General features: G+C 38.2%; 1 protein-coding gene across 3 annotated transcripts in view; it reads left to right on the top strand.

Moving 5' to 3' along the window:
* SBF2 (SET binding factor 2) overlaps positions 1-14,770 on the top strand; it is a 586,194-nt gene that overhangs the window by 351,441 nt on the left and 219,983 nt on the right. For all 3 annotated transcript variants that reach the window (XM_054025187.1, XM_054025186.1, XM_054025185.1), the window contains exons 7-9: positions 10,385-10,517; positions 12,126-12,234; positions 13,877-13,990. In XM_054025187.1, coding sequence (XP_053881162.1) covers positions 10,385-10,517; positions 12,126-12,234; positions 13,877-13,990 — 356 coding nt within the window. The remainder of the gene's footprint in view (positions 1-10,384; positions 10,518-12,125; positions 12,235-13,876; positions 13,991-14,770) is intronic.

The raw sequence follows: 14,770 nt of genomic DNA, 5'->3' as shown, positions 1-14,770 counted from the left end.
TTAGAGTTTGCTCCTCTACTCTTTAGTCTGGCAAAGCCCAAATAAATAGACCTTTAGGGATGCTCAGTTCACCCATTTTCTGTCTGAAGGGGCTGAGTAATTTTGCATGTGTGAACCGATATTGGATTGGGTGACAGAGTTTTATTAGTTTGTATTATAAATGTTCCTAGAGGTTGATGATAGCCATATCTTATGATGATAGATGGGGAAAATAAATTAGATTTGGCAGGGGTTACTTGTTTGAGAGTTGGTTTGAGTAAAGTTGTTGCCTTTTATTTATTAGTCAAGAATATCTATCTTCTCATTAGCAGTACTTCAGCAAAGTGCCTCTGTAGTTACTGTCTGTAACATCTAAAAATAAAAATGAAAGGTTTTCTGTGTTTTTCTCAACTGTTTTTGTTTCCTAATCGCCTTGAGATTTTGCACTGTACAAATTGTAAAACCTTTGTAACAGGCAGCGTCAACCTCCAGTGTTCTTTAGAGAAGCTTTTCGGTCATTGCTGACCCATTTCCTGGATTAGTCAGGCCAAATTGGGTAACTTTTTCGGGTAAGCTTTTCCTTATTGCCCATTATTCTAAGAGCCAGAAACCTGTTGCAGCATATTGGTTTGAGTCTATAGTGCTAGGTAAATTTCCCAAATCTTAGGTTTAAAACTTTAACTATAAAAAAGTTTTTAAAAAGTTAGCAATAGTAATTTAATCTCATGAAAGATTGCACTGTGAAATACAGTTAACAATTTGACAAACTTTGTGTCTGCACATACGCAGTGCTTAAATTGGTATTGCAGAACAACAGGAAGCAGACAGATTAATACATTTGTTAGGGTAGGATGTCAGATATTTTAGTACATATTACAAATCCTTTAAATCCTTGAAAACAGCAAAGGTCAGGAAGCCTTGTTTAAAATTTTCCAGCATATGTGTAAGGTTCAACAGGATGTATGTCTGCTTGTGGATTGTTAGATGAGTAATCTGAAAAAATCAACTTGTTTGTTGTTTTTCATGTTGTCTGTTTGTGTCCTGACAGTTTAACATCAGATGTACCTTGAAGTCTGAAGTCACTAAGCAGTTCAAGGTTGCAAACAAGTATGGTTATGCTTTGTAGCATGAAAAATCCTCAAAAGTTGTTATTCTGTATTGCTTGCAATAATATCTCTCAGGGCTTGAAATGACATTTTGGTTGTTTGTCTGATTAGTCGAATGATTTAAGAAAGGAAGAAAAATAAGTAAACAGATTTTAGAGTTAGTGCTGTGATATCAGATATGGATTGATTTCAGAAACATAATACTGAACTTATGATATCTTTGAAAAAATATATTGTAAAGATATGCTGCAATATATGTGTATAAACACATAATTTTGTACTAAGCTGCTGTTCATCTCTTCTTCGGGTGTCTGTACATGGATGTAGGTATCTAACTTGAGACGCCCAATTTTAAAATCTTGCTTTGTGTGTTATATAGGGTGTTTAACAAATAAATAAAATAATGCAATATGAATATCTCACAGCAGAGTCACACAAGTTTCAAAATCAGTCTGTATATGAGAGACAAGTTTTAGTCCAAGAAGTTTACTGATGTAAGTTTAGTAAACCTACAACACTCCTTTGAGGAAGTCGGGTTTAGACTGGGGACCAGCTTCTCACGGGGACATGGGATAGCTTCAGGACCTGATCACTAACCAAAAATCTGGAAGGTCCAAGAGATGTATGGGGACCAACTCCCCAGCTTGGGTACTGTTTGAAGAACCTGTCCCTAGGCATAGACTTCATATTTCCCAAACTCTAAATGTCTCATTCCGGAGTGCAAAGCCAAAGAGCTAGGGAACTGTGTCTGTAAACTGGCTTTTGAAAGGTATGCACAGATTATGTCCACACCACATCTTAAGCAAGGGGGAGTGTCGGGGGTGGAGGACCGTTGTCTGACTTTCTAGGGGAGGGGGCATACCACTTTAAGGGCAGAAAGGCACAGATGTTGCTGCAGATGCAGAGGAGGTCAGCATGGGGATGCTGACTCATTCCCCCCAAAGTGACTGGAAAGAGAGGAGGTCACAGCTGGGTGGGAGAAGCCCTCTTTCTCCTAGACCAAGTGGAGCAGCACCCATCTTCCCACCCTTGAAAGTGGCAAAATACCAGGTTTGGTCAGATTCTGCTGTGAGCACTGTGCTAGCCACCCCTTTACTGGGGGGCTGGGAAGGAATTTTTCCCTTGCTGCCAGATTGGCCAAGGCAGACTGGGGAGGCGGGTTGCCTTCCCCACAGGGTTCAGGGATGGGGGCTTAGTTGAGGTGAACATATGATGTCACAACTCATTATGTAAGTGTGTAGCAGATGTTTAGTTCTGGCACTCCATAGGGAAGTGATACAGTGATCAGATAAATGGTTTGGTAAAGGATTTTAAGGAGATGTTTATTAAAGGAGCAGAAACCGGAGGAGCAGAAAACTGAGGCTCCTATGACTGGCACAGCAGAGCCACCCCCCTCACCTTTATAACCCACCTTAACCCTCATTTGAGAGTGGAGGGGGATTGTAAGGTCCCAGCAGTGGGTTGGTTGGGAACCAGGATAGAAAAGGGGTGGGGAAGCCCCCCTCAGTAAATATTGAAATGATCATGGAGTTACCTGCACTGTGTACTTTTGTCTGTTAGGTAGCCCCAGACAGTTGTTAATAAAGTTGTGGCCTAATTAAACTACATCCAGTGTCTCATGTCCTTCTTCCAGTATAGCATAAAGTGCATACCTTACAATTTAAGGTCTTTTTGAAAGTCCTTTTTTTCCAATTTTAATAAAGCACAAAAGACTCCTCGCTGAGCTCTGTTTATAAGCCAAGTTTCAAACTGCATTCATCTGTTACTGCTGTAATCTGATCAAAAAAATGTGGCCAGGTTTTCTTTTCCAAAGAGAAATGGTGGTGATGGTTTGATGTTCATGTGCTCAGAACTCAAAAAAAAAATAAAAGTCTGAATGATTTTAAAAATATAAACAGTTTAATTGGCAGAGACCAAGCATGGACAATTCCAGGTCAAAGTTGAATTTATGAATGAGTGTAAAGAGTCAATTGTCAGATATTACATAGTGCAGTATACACCCCCCCCACACACACACATATCACAGATATATATGTACTACATATATAAATGTGTGCTTTCTGTATGTATGGTATATATTTACACACTGACCACAACATTCAGATTCCATTGTGTGTTTAAAAGTGATACGGCTTAATGCTCTTGAAAGATTTTGCCCATTCTTTTAATTTAAAGAATTGCAAATAAATAATTTAATTTGTTCATACTTTCTTTACATCTTATCCTATTATATTTGGCCTTTTAAAAAGTTATTTTGTTATCTATGATAACACCTAGTGATGAAGACAGAACTGATGAACTCCAGACTCCGTGTAGTTGAATTCAAATGCCTAATCACTTATTCTACCATTTGTTTCAGAAGATTTTTTGCAAATGAAAATCTTATGGGACATTTTTGCTTGCATCCAAGATCAAATTTCAACAGGTAGAAAAGTGCTCACTCATCTAAACTTCAGCATAGAGTTATAGTCCATCTAGCTTCCAACATGCTTGTACGTGAAGTGATATTCTTAAGAGCTGAGAGTGTCTAACAGAAAAACAATCAAGGAATGAAAAATACACTGACCCAAAGTCCAAAACTTCCTGTAGTCAGTCCCGGACCAATATTTAAAAAAAAAAAAAAGGCATTTTTAATCTGGTATCATAAACTATCAGAAGTGAGTTGAATGCTATATGCTGTTGGCAAGCAGTGATTCTCAACTGTAAAATAGTATACTAGCTTGGTGTTTGCCCTGGCATGCTGTGTAATATTGTATTGTGCAACTACTTTGTTCTCACTGCTATTCTGTTTTCTTCCCACCCCCACCCCTCTCCCACTTGAGTTCTAGCATATTAATGACTGCTTTGCAGTTACTAGAACTAGAGGGTCAAGCTGCTTCTTTATCTGTCAGCTTGTTTGGAATACAGCATTCAAATGACATAAAATATTAGGTAGGACCAGTTCTTAAAAAAGCTGGAGTTTAGTGCTCACTTGTGCACCTATTTTTGTATTCAGACTTCTACAAATAGTGTATGTGGCACAAGTGGTGCTAAAACACCCACTTTTATGCAGTTTGTGTATACATACAAAATGTGTGGGGGAGTAGGTGGGTATATGTGTAAAAATATGTATCTGTGGGTGCATATATGTATAAGGAATACATTTTAAATTGGGACCTTGATCTTTTTTATAGAGTTGTGATATACTGGTTGTTTGTAACAGGATTCAAGGTAGAAGAGGAAAAGGTGAAGCAAATTTGTACTAAGAATGACCTGCCAGGGTTAGAAAGAGTTTGACAGACAAATACAAATGTTTCAGAGGAAATAAACTTTCCTAAGGTTTAGTTCTGGACAAGTAATCCATTAAAATATTTACCTGGTTGTGAAGATGGCCTGAGCCATTGGTTCTTTTAATCACTCAAGCAACTTCCTAAAGCGACTGTAGAACTAGCCTCATACTGGAAATCTTCCAAAATAATCCTGTTAGTAAGAAGTTTATTATATCTTAAAATAAGCTGCATGGATACATTGTGTAAATATTGAAAGACATATACCATTTATATTGAGACATGGCAGTCCTTTATTAGTTAAATTGAACATACCTGTAATTTATTATAACAGCAAATTTTGTTCCTTATTAATGTTTTTGTCAACAGTAGCTTAATTATGCTGGTAGTTTTTAGAACTCTGTATTGTTTTGATATGTGATTGTGAACATGTACTTAGAATGATTTTTCCCCCCAAAAAAGGTTGATCCCAGATAATAGTTTACTGAGTATCCAAGGTATTTTAATTAAGATACTTTTTAAAGTTTTACGTTCATCATAATCCACTGCAACCCCTTATGTCACATAGCTGGGAAAAAAATAGGACTTTTTGTCTCCACAGCTTGATTTCACCAGAGTATTTTGTTTAACCCCCCCCCCCCCCCGCTATTTATAATACACAGCTGTAATCATTTTTATCAGGAAAATCTTTGATCTATTGTGATCTCTCATGTTAGAAGGCAAATATTGTGACTTGGGGATGGGAGGGGGAAAATTACCTTTTAAATGAATCTTTCTTTACAGATGTTGATCAGACGAGCATTGAGAAAATTTTGGTACACCAAAACTTTCTAATAAGTGAATATGGATGTTCCTGTCCTTCCTCAGGGGCAATGGCAACAAGGTGCCTTTGGTACTTATCATTTAAAATCCAATTAGGGAGGGCAATACATGCTGAAGGACTTATCCAAAACACAGGGCGCAGCCTGTAGAATAAACCCCAAAATCCAATCAATACCACGTTCCCAAGCATGGGTCCCACAAGTTTCTTCCTGCCAGTGAATAATTCTTTGTTTCTTCACCAGGGTCAGTTCTTAATGTCTCTTGTAGTCAGGAATCCCTGGACTTTGTGGTTTCAGTGAAGCAAGTGTTCCTTCTTCTCTTTTCCTGAAACAGTGTGGTTTAGCATCATACAGGGGAGAGGTTACTAGCACATCACCCTGTAATGGTTTTGCTTCTTCTAGAAAAATCCAGAGGCACAGTAGGTCTGTCAGTGGACAAGGGAGAGGTTACTAGCACTTCACCTTGTCTTTTTTTTTCTTTCTTTCTTTTTCCTGCTGTCCAGAAGACACAGCAGAGCTAGAAGGAGAAATAGGCTTATCATCAGTCGGAGAGTCCTCCCGAGGTGGAGGGGTCTTTTTACAGTGAGAAGCATGGGTCCAGGCAGGTAGTCCTTGGCACTTCATAGTGGTGGTGGTTAACAGGACTTGGAAAGGGCCTTTCCAGTGTGGAGCCAAAGCAGTCTTTCGTTGATGGACTTTACGTAGACTCAGTCTCCTTGTTTCAATGAATGGCAGGGCTGCTAGGGTCTTTGGGTAGCACTTCTTTTATCTGTGAGAAAAGAAACCTAACACATTTCATTAATGCCTGGCAGTGTTTTGCAGATCTCATAGTTGCTTGGGCACATTCAGGCCCCCCTTTTCTTGGCTATCAGCCAAGTCTTAGCTGTGGGCAGTGTCCTTGGATGGTGCCAGCATCTTATCTTTGGACTGAGCTTGCTACCTGAAGGATGGTAAGCCTTGTTGCAAATATGAATGCAGAACAGTTTACTTTAAAACATGGGTGATACCGTCCAATTGTTTGTATCTAATGAGTGCACCGGCAATGTCACGATTATATTCTGAAGAGTTAGATCTACTACTTTTCTTTCATCTACTTCTTGGAAGTTAATCTACCCTCCCACCCACTGAGAGATGGAAAAAAAGATTAGAAAAATGACTGGATTGGCTGGAAGTTCATATTGTCCTAGTTGAAGAAACAGTAAGTTATGAATCTATAAGTCTTATTTGTATGGTATACTAAAAAAATTTCTGAATGAGCTACTGAACCCATGTCTCTTCTCAGGTGGTTCTACATCTGTAAGTGAAAGTTCAGACAGCATTCCTTAGAGAGAGCAAGTAAAGACCAATATTCACACACTTCTAAAACGGTTTATAGGCTCCAGACTCCAGCACAATCAGTAGCAGTATCTAGGCCAGGGGCAGGCAACCTATGGCACACGTGCCAAAGGCGGCACATGAGCTGATTTTCCGTGGCACTCACACTGCCCGGGTCCTGGCCACTGGTCCGGGGGGCCTCTGCATTTTAATTTAATTTTAAATGAAGCTTCTTAAACATTTTAAAAACCTTGTTTAATTTATATACAACAATATTTTAGTTATATATTATAGACTTATAGAAAGAGACCTTCTAAAAATGTTTAAATGTATTACTGGCACGCGAAACCTTAAATTAGAGTGAATAAATGAAGACTCGGCACACCACTTCTGAAAGGTTGCCGACCCCTGATCTAGGCCATGGGTTAATGATACATTAAACGTGAAAGGTTCTATAGAAAATCAAGTTTTTTTCATCTAGCTAAAACAACTTCGAGCAAAAATCACTTTTTAGGAATAAACCTGAAGTGGATGATAATAGGCTGACCTGAAACTTCAAAATCAAGCTTATTACAACAAAGGTTACAAATATATATTATCAGATTGCTTCATCATATTCTTGTAAGAATCTGACATAGCAGCTGACTATAGGTATATCTGACTCACAAACCATCCTAGAAGAGCTTGTATAGTTCTATTAACTATGTTATAATAAAAGAAAAAGCTACTGTGCTCAAAGCATTCTGGAAGGAAGGCAACTCCTATAAAACCCAGAGGAAGGACAGGAACATCCATATTCACTTATTAGAAAGTTTTGGTGTACCAAAATTTTCTCAATGCTCGTCTGATCAACATCTGTAAAGAAAGATTCATTAAAAAGGTAATTTTCCCCCTCCCATCCCCAAGTCACAATATTTGCCTTCTAACATGAGAGATCACAATAGATCAAAGATTTTCCTGATAAAAATGATTACAGCTGTGTATTATAAATAGCAGGGGGGGGGGGGGTTAAACAAAATACTCTGGTGAAATCAAGCTGTGGAGACAAAAAGTCCTATTTTTTTCCCAGCTATGTGACATAAGGGGTTGCAGTGGATTATGATGAATGTAAAACTTTAAAAAGTATCTTAATTAAAATACCTTGGATACTCAGTAAACTATTATCTGGGATCAACCTTTTTTGGGGGGAAAAATCATTCTAAGTACATGTTCACAATCACATATCAAAACAATACAGAGTTCTAAAAACTACCAGCATAATTAAGCTACTGTTGACAAAAACATTAATAAGGAACAAAATTTGCTGTTATAATAAATGCTGCCATTGCCCCTGCCATCTCCTCCATTACACTATTACCCCTGTAACACATCCAAATACAGACAATGCCATATATTTGATAAAACCAATGACTAAGGCCTTCACACTTTAGTGATTTATTTAAATATTGTTTGAAAAAATATATTTTTAAGGTTCAGGATATCCCATATAAGTGAACAATTGAATGGATCAGTGGAGATAAAAGTATATGATATCACTACCAGTGAACCCCAAGAATTTATAATTGCTCACAGGGGGCTGCCATTAGATTAGCACAACAGAGGGCTTGGGTTATTTCCTCTAGAAAGAAGAGACACTTGACCGGATCCCTTTGGGATGGGGCCAATAATGCAGCAGCAGTTTGGAATATTTTTAAGAACCAAGAACATGATGAGAAATTGGGGCAACTAGAGAAGGCCATTGGCCTTGTTTCTGGAGCACAACTAACCCAGGTACAGGCTGGAGTTGATGAGTTACATGTCATCTCCGCCCTTAGTTCGATGACCCAGAAGTTACTGACAGAGATGGTATTGAATATCACTGAGGCTGGGAAGGCATTGCAGTGGGATCTAGCATGCTCAGAGATTCAGGATTTCTTGAATGACCAGCTAATGGCCATTCGGAATGATCTAGAGCACCAGGCTTGGCCCACTGCCCTTACAGACACATCAGGAGTACCATCTGATCTGTGGCCATGGAGACATACTTGGAAACTTTCTGGGTGGAAGTGTGGACGTTCTCAGTGCTCCTTCCAAGCATATGGACCGGTTCAGGGGGTGTGGGCTCCCACATACCGAATCCTGCCGGGTCCATGGGGAGGATGCATGTGGGATTGGGTAATTCACCGAGACATCTGGGAAATTAGACCTCCTGGTATGCCCAATCGATTTTTAGTCAGTGCTCCTGGGATTACATCTGACATTTGGATGGGGTTAGGGAGTCAATGGACATTTTGGCCATTACAACCCCCACAGCTTCAGTGTATCCGTAAACTGAAGCCAGGAGAAGTTGTTACTCTTCATGACTACGTTTGCTGGGAGGGTAGGGGACAAGGAACTACCCTGACAGGACACTTATTTTTTAAGCTAATGATAGCTGTGTGTATGTTAAAGCCACCACATTGCAAGACATAAATTTTAATCTCATTACCACTGCAGGCAATCATATTATTTACTGGCCTGCAGATAGAATTTTGCAAGTAGTCCTTAGGTTCCAGATACCCTTTAATTGGACTAGTTTAGTACCTGATCGATTTCAAAATTTGCTTTCACTGTTACCAGAGGTTCAGAAAATCTCTGAAGTACAAAAGGGCAAATTCACATGCTTCAAAATATGTATAAAGTTAAAAAGTATGCCTTTCAGACAGCTTATAGAGTATCCACCTTATGTACTAAGTATGATGTATTGTGTTATATGACTAAGATTGTACAACAACCCCATCATATTATCACTATGGGAATGTTATTGCTTGTGTTGTGCAGGAGTATGTTATTGTTGTTGTAAAGGACATAATAATAGTAATACCTTTCTTGTCCATGCTCATCATGCATTGTCATTACATCCAATCAAAACCCCTAAGGTTGAAGCATCTGATGTAGAATCTGAATTCCGAGATTTAATGCAAATAAAGATTTTAAAATGTTTATTGTACTAGTAGTACAAAAGGGAGGGTTGTGGAAGCAGAGAAAGAACTGACAGGAAGGGGATTGCAATACATGACAGTTCGTTAGCAAGAGTCAGGCTAACTGTAACCCTGATAACACGAGATTTGTAGAAGCGAGGATTGTGTGAGGCGGGTGAGAAAGAACTGTGTAAGAAGTCATTATGACCTGGTATAGATAAGGTGTAGAAGACCTTGTGTAGATAAGGTATAGAAAATATTGTATGTTGGCAAGAGTCAAAACAAGTGAGGAAATGAGATATCAAGATGGCCTATGTATAAACAAAATGCAACTGTTGCTCATTATTGTCTGTAACAAAAGGTATAAATGCTTACTGTAATTGTTTACCTGTTGAGAGACCTGCTTAGCTCTCTCCCTCTGCGCAATTGTGAGAGTTAATAAAGCATCTGACTTGCTATACCTAAACAAATAGTGAGAACTCTGTTTTTCTCCGACAATGTGTTTACTAGACAAACCTCATGAGCTCTTTGTCCATGATCAGCAATACTCACAGAGATAGTACATAAAGGTTCAGAAGTTGAGCTTGGATCAGCCACCAACAATGGGCTCTAGAGTCATGTTTACCTTTGCATGCTACCATTTGCGGTCATTGTTAAGCACTGTTAGGATTGTTTTCAGAAGAGAAAATCCTTGGAAATGGGATAGAAAAGGAGGTGTAATAGAAAATATTTGAACTACTGGAAATTATTCACTGGGTGTTGTACCAACTTGAAAAATAGAAAACAAAACTGATAGTCAGAGAAAAGGCAGAAAAATCACAGGATAAGGCATTTGCATACTTATTACAAATTTTCCTCCAGTGACTCCAAGAATTCTTAACAATTTTTCATTTTCATTCTTTGTTCTGTTTTGGTTATGGGTTTATCATTTGTAAAGCACACTTTTTTTTTTTTTAAAGGAATCCAAAATGTGCTGAGCTTGTTCTGTGCGGTCCTTACAGAAAATAAGGTTCTCTTTCACTCTGCAAGTTTTCAGAGGCTCAGTGATGCCTGTAGAGCACTGGAGTCTTTAATGTTTCCTCTCAAATATAGGTGAGTTTTGTTAGACAACTTTGACACTTTGGACTTGATGTTGAAAACCTGTATTTATACAAGTTATCTTTACTCATGCAAGGTGTGCCATTGAACTTAATGAACTATTTTCATGAATAAGGATTACCCACATAAGGAAAGGCTTTCAGGATCAGACATTTGGTCTTACGGTTTGTGTACTTCATCGATCAGACTCTCATTTAATCCATTTCAATGTAAATTGTATGTAATTTAACAAAAATACGGTGTAGACACTTGACAGCAATACTACCTGATTATAAATCTCTTTTTCTAATGCAGTCATGGTCCACGAGCAGAGGCTGACACTTGTGCCAGTTTGTGCGATAGTTTTGTAAGGTGTACAGATGTCCACTATGGACTACGCTGCAATCAATAAATTAATTCCTTATGAAAAAAGCCACATTTGAACCCAGTTTTTTAGGTCAAAAGGTAGTGTATCAGCATCTGAGGGCAACAGTCAGAGGTGCCATCACAGCTGGGGTAAGCATATCCGTGCTAGCTTTAATCTACCTAGCATGGCTAAAAGTAGCAGTGAAGATGCAGCAGTGCAGGCTGAACAAGCCCACTGGGAACCCTCAATGTATTTACATTGCTAGCTCGTCCTGGGGTCTGTGCCACCATGTCTTCACTGTTATTTTTAGGTTAGGTAGTTCAATGGTAGTGCGAGTATGCCTACCTGAGCTGCAGACCCACCTCCAATTGCAGTGTAGATATATTCTTAGTTGCACAAATGAAAGAGGTGTAATTGTAACGCAAGTGTCTGCAAAAGATACTTCTAAGATTGAGTATGCAGAGTTCTTGTATTTGTTCAAAATAGTTCAAAGACAGGTTTGTATCTTAAACAACAATAGAAAAACTTCGTAACAGATTGAAAGTGAATTTTGAAATATTGTTCCTTAATGTTAAAATATCTGTGAAATTTCCCATGTGAAAATCAACCTTGGAGAGCCATGTGTCAGTGATGTTACAATTTTTTTTGATTTAGATCATATTTAAATATGACTCAGATCACAAGTAACATGAGTACAGTGTTCTCAGTTTAGTCCTAAATAAACATTGTCTGCATCACTAAACTCTACATTTGGGAATTTCATTATTATGTGACACTGTACAAAAGCAGTAATTAGCATTATATATTGTACTGCATGCTTTACTTCAAAAGTACTATGTTTTTAAAACTTAGTGTGCACTCCATAACAGATCTAATGTCTCTAGTGCAATAATAATCTCTTCGTACACATTTATCACATTAATGGGCACCATATAAGAGCCTAGATAGATTACTATGAATATTCTTTTTTGTCTTTTCTTCTTAGTTTACGTGCATATTCAAAAATAGTTTATCTATTTGTGATAGATTTTTATAAAGAAATTACAAGCCGCTTGTGATAATGGACTTCTTTATATTTTCATGCCAGAATGTTATTCTAACTTTGAGTATGGTACTTCATAGTTGATGTACTGAATGCCCCAGAATTTTAATTGACAAATTATGAAGTAGTTATAATAGGTGGCAGGAAGGTAAAGAAAGACATCATGTAATGGGGCAGACAAAAAAGCATAACTTTTTATTAATTCTCTTCACAGTTATCCCTATATTCCAATTCTCCCTGCACAGCTGCTAGAAGTTCTCAGTTCACCAACGCCTTTCATTATTGGTGTACATTCCATCTTTTGTGCTGACATTCATGAGCTTGTAAGTATGCCTAAAAAGAATATGTACAGTCATGGTGTCAAATATGATATTTGTGTAGAGAATTTTTTGTGCTTCAAGCATCATAGTTTAAGCTATTCATAGCCATACAAAGTATACTCCTGGGGGGAATTCTGCGCCAAAAAATTAAAATTTTTGCACACAATATGTTAAAATTCTGCATATTTATTTGTTAAAAAATAAATACAATCGCTCTGGTTTAAATTATTTTTAACTACAATACAATGGATGAAGAAAAGGAGTGGGGAGCACTGGAGGAAATCCCCCAAGCCCCCTCTGTAATAGTAATGTAACTAGTATTGACCCTTTACTGCTAGTTATTAGTCAACAAATATATGCAGCCATATACTCCGTGTTACATCATAGGCAACTGAAAAGTAAGCGAGGGCTGGGGACTCAAACTCACAATTTATATTGGCTACTGATCATCTCCAGAAAGGTCAGTAACAAACAGTTCATGAAGCACATTTTGATAGGAAATTTTTTCAGTCCAAAAATTTAGATCAATTCTAATCACTAAAGCACCATAAGCATTTATAAGGACACACTGTCCTGTACAATAAGACTCCATTACACCACTTTGACAATGCAAGGAGCCTTAACATTTTTAGACCTGTTTTATACTCCTGGGGGAATTCACTAATAACAATGGGAACAATTCACTAAGCAGGCAAGCTGCTATATTCTGCTGTGTCTGAGGAGACACTCCTACCTTCCCAGAAACACCCCAAAGCCCTGCCCTTTCACCCTGAGCATGCCGCAATAGCGATTGAGAGGGGACAGAGTATCTCTCTGTCTCAAACACATGATTGCCCAGCCCTCCCGTCCCAGCGGTGATTTATGTCTCTACTGGCTGCACCAGGTGCCCAAACAATGCAGGCAGGGGTGCATGACCGCTTTTGCAGCTTCCCTTTGCGTCCCCTTCAGAAGCCATTTTTCTGTGGGGAAGCAAAGAAATCTGCGGGGGCCATGGATTCCGCACACACACAGTGACACAGAATTCCCCCAGGAATAAAAGTACCAGTAGATAAAGCAGGACAATCAGTAATGGGCAAAAACAAACAAAAAAACCTCACACACCAATTAATTGAACCTGTTGTAAATTCTTCTACAAATACCAATATAACCTGTCAGAAGGAAATAGGATGAGGGAAGGAAAAACTCAGAAGAATGATTTTGTGATTAAGATGCAGGGTGTAAAGTCAAGACAGCGATATATTTCCAACTCTGCTTCAGACTTCTGTTGTGACCTTGAGCAATTCAATTAGACCAACATTTGCCAAGGTATCCTTTGATTTTTTGGAGTTGTGATTGCTCAGCACTTCTGAAATTCAGTCATAAGCTATCTCAAGTTGGAGACCCTAAAACTGAGGCACCCAGAACTAGAGGCCACTCTTGAAAGTTTGGCCTCTCTCTCTGAGTCACATAGGTGTTTTGAGGTTACATTCATTAATATTATTTGTGCTCAAGCTCCTTCATTAAGGGCACTATAGAATTGTGAAGTAATATTATCTTCACTCATTTTAGGTTAAATCATATGTAAAATCTGAAATGTCCATTTGGTGTTTTAACTGTGTGCATCAGAGAACATACTATATATAAAATATTTGTTTTTCTTTTTCAGTTGGATGTAATTATAGCAGACCTGGATGGAGGCACAATTAAAATTCCTGAATGTATTCATCTATCTCAGCTCCCAGAGCCACTGCTACATCAAACTCAAACAGCTCTTTCTTTAGTACGTCTCATTTCCTGATCAGCTTGTCCAGATCTTTTTAAAAATGTAAAAAGAAGAAATAAAATCTCTGAATATTATGAAACATTTTGAAAATGACTTATGAAGATTTAAAAGAAAGATGAATTAACTCCTAAATGCATTGTATGTGAATACCATAAATACTTAGAATTTAAAAGATGGAGATTACACTGGGCCCTAAAGGCCCATCAGTCTACTCTTTGGCAAGCAATTTTTGTTATATGCAGGTATACCCAGATATGATATTGGAGGTTTATATATTTTTTCTCTTAAACATCATCTCAGATTTAGAATCATAGGACTGGAAGGGGCCTTCAGAGGTGATCTAGGCCAGTCCCCTGGACTCATGGCAGGACAATTATTATCTAGACCATCCCTGACATGTGTTTGTCTAACCTGCTCTTAAAAATCTCCAATGATGGAGATTCCACAACCTCCCTGGGCAATTTATTCCAGTGCTTAACCACCCTGACAATTAGGAAGTTTTTCCAATGTCCAACTAAACCTCCTTTGCTGCAATTTAAGCCCATTGCTTCTCGTCCTATCCTCAGAAGTTAAGGAAAACAATTTTTCTCCCTCTTCCTTGCAACAACCTTTTATGTACTTGAAAACTGTAGTCATGTCCCCCTCAGTCTTCTCTTTTCCAGACTAAACAAACCCAATTTTTTCAATCTTCCCTCAGAGGTCATGTTTTCTAGACCTTTAAATAATTTTTGCTGCTCTTCTCTGGACTGTTTTCAAGTTGTCCACATCTTTCCTGAA

This window comes from Malaclemys terrapin, chromosome 4, assembly GCF_027887155.1.
Source record: "Malaclemys terrapin pileata isolate rMalTer1 chromosome 4, rMalTer1.hap1, whole genome shotgun sequence".
Classification (NCBI taxonomy): domain Eukaryota; kingdom Metazoa; phylum Chordata; order Testudines; family Emydidae; genus Malaclemys; species Malaclemys terrapin.
This window is presented reverse-complemented; position numbering and strand designations above follow the sequence as displayed.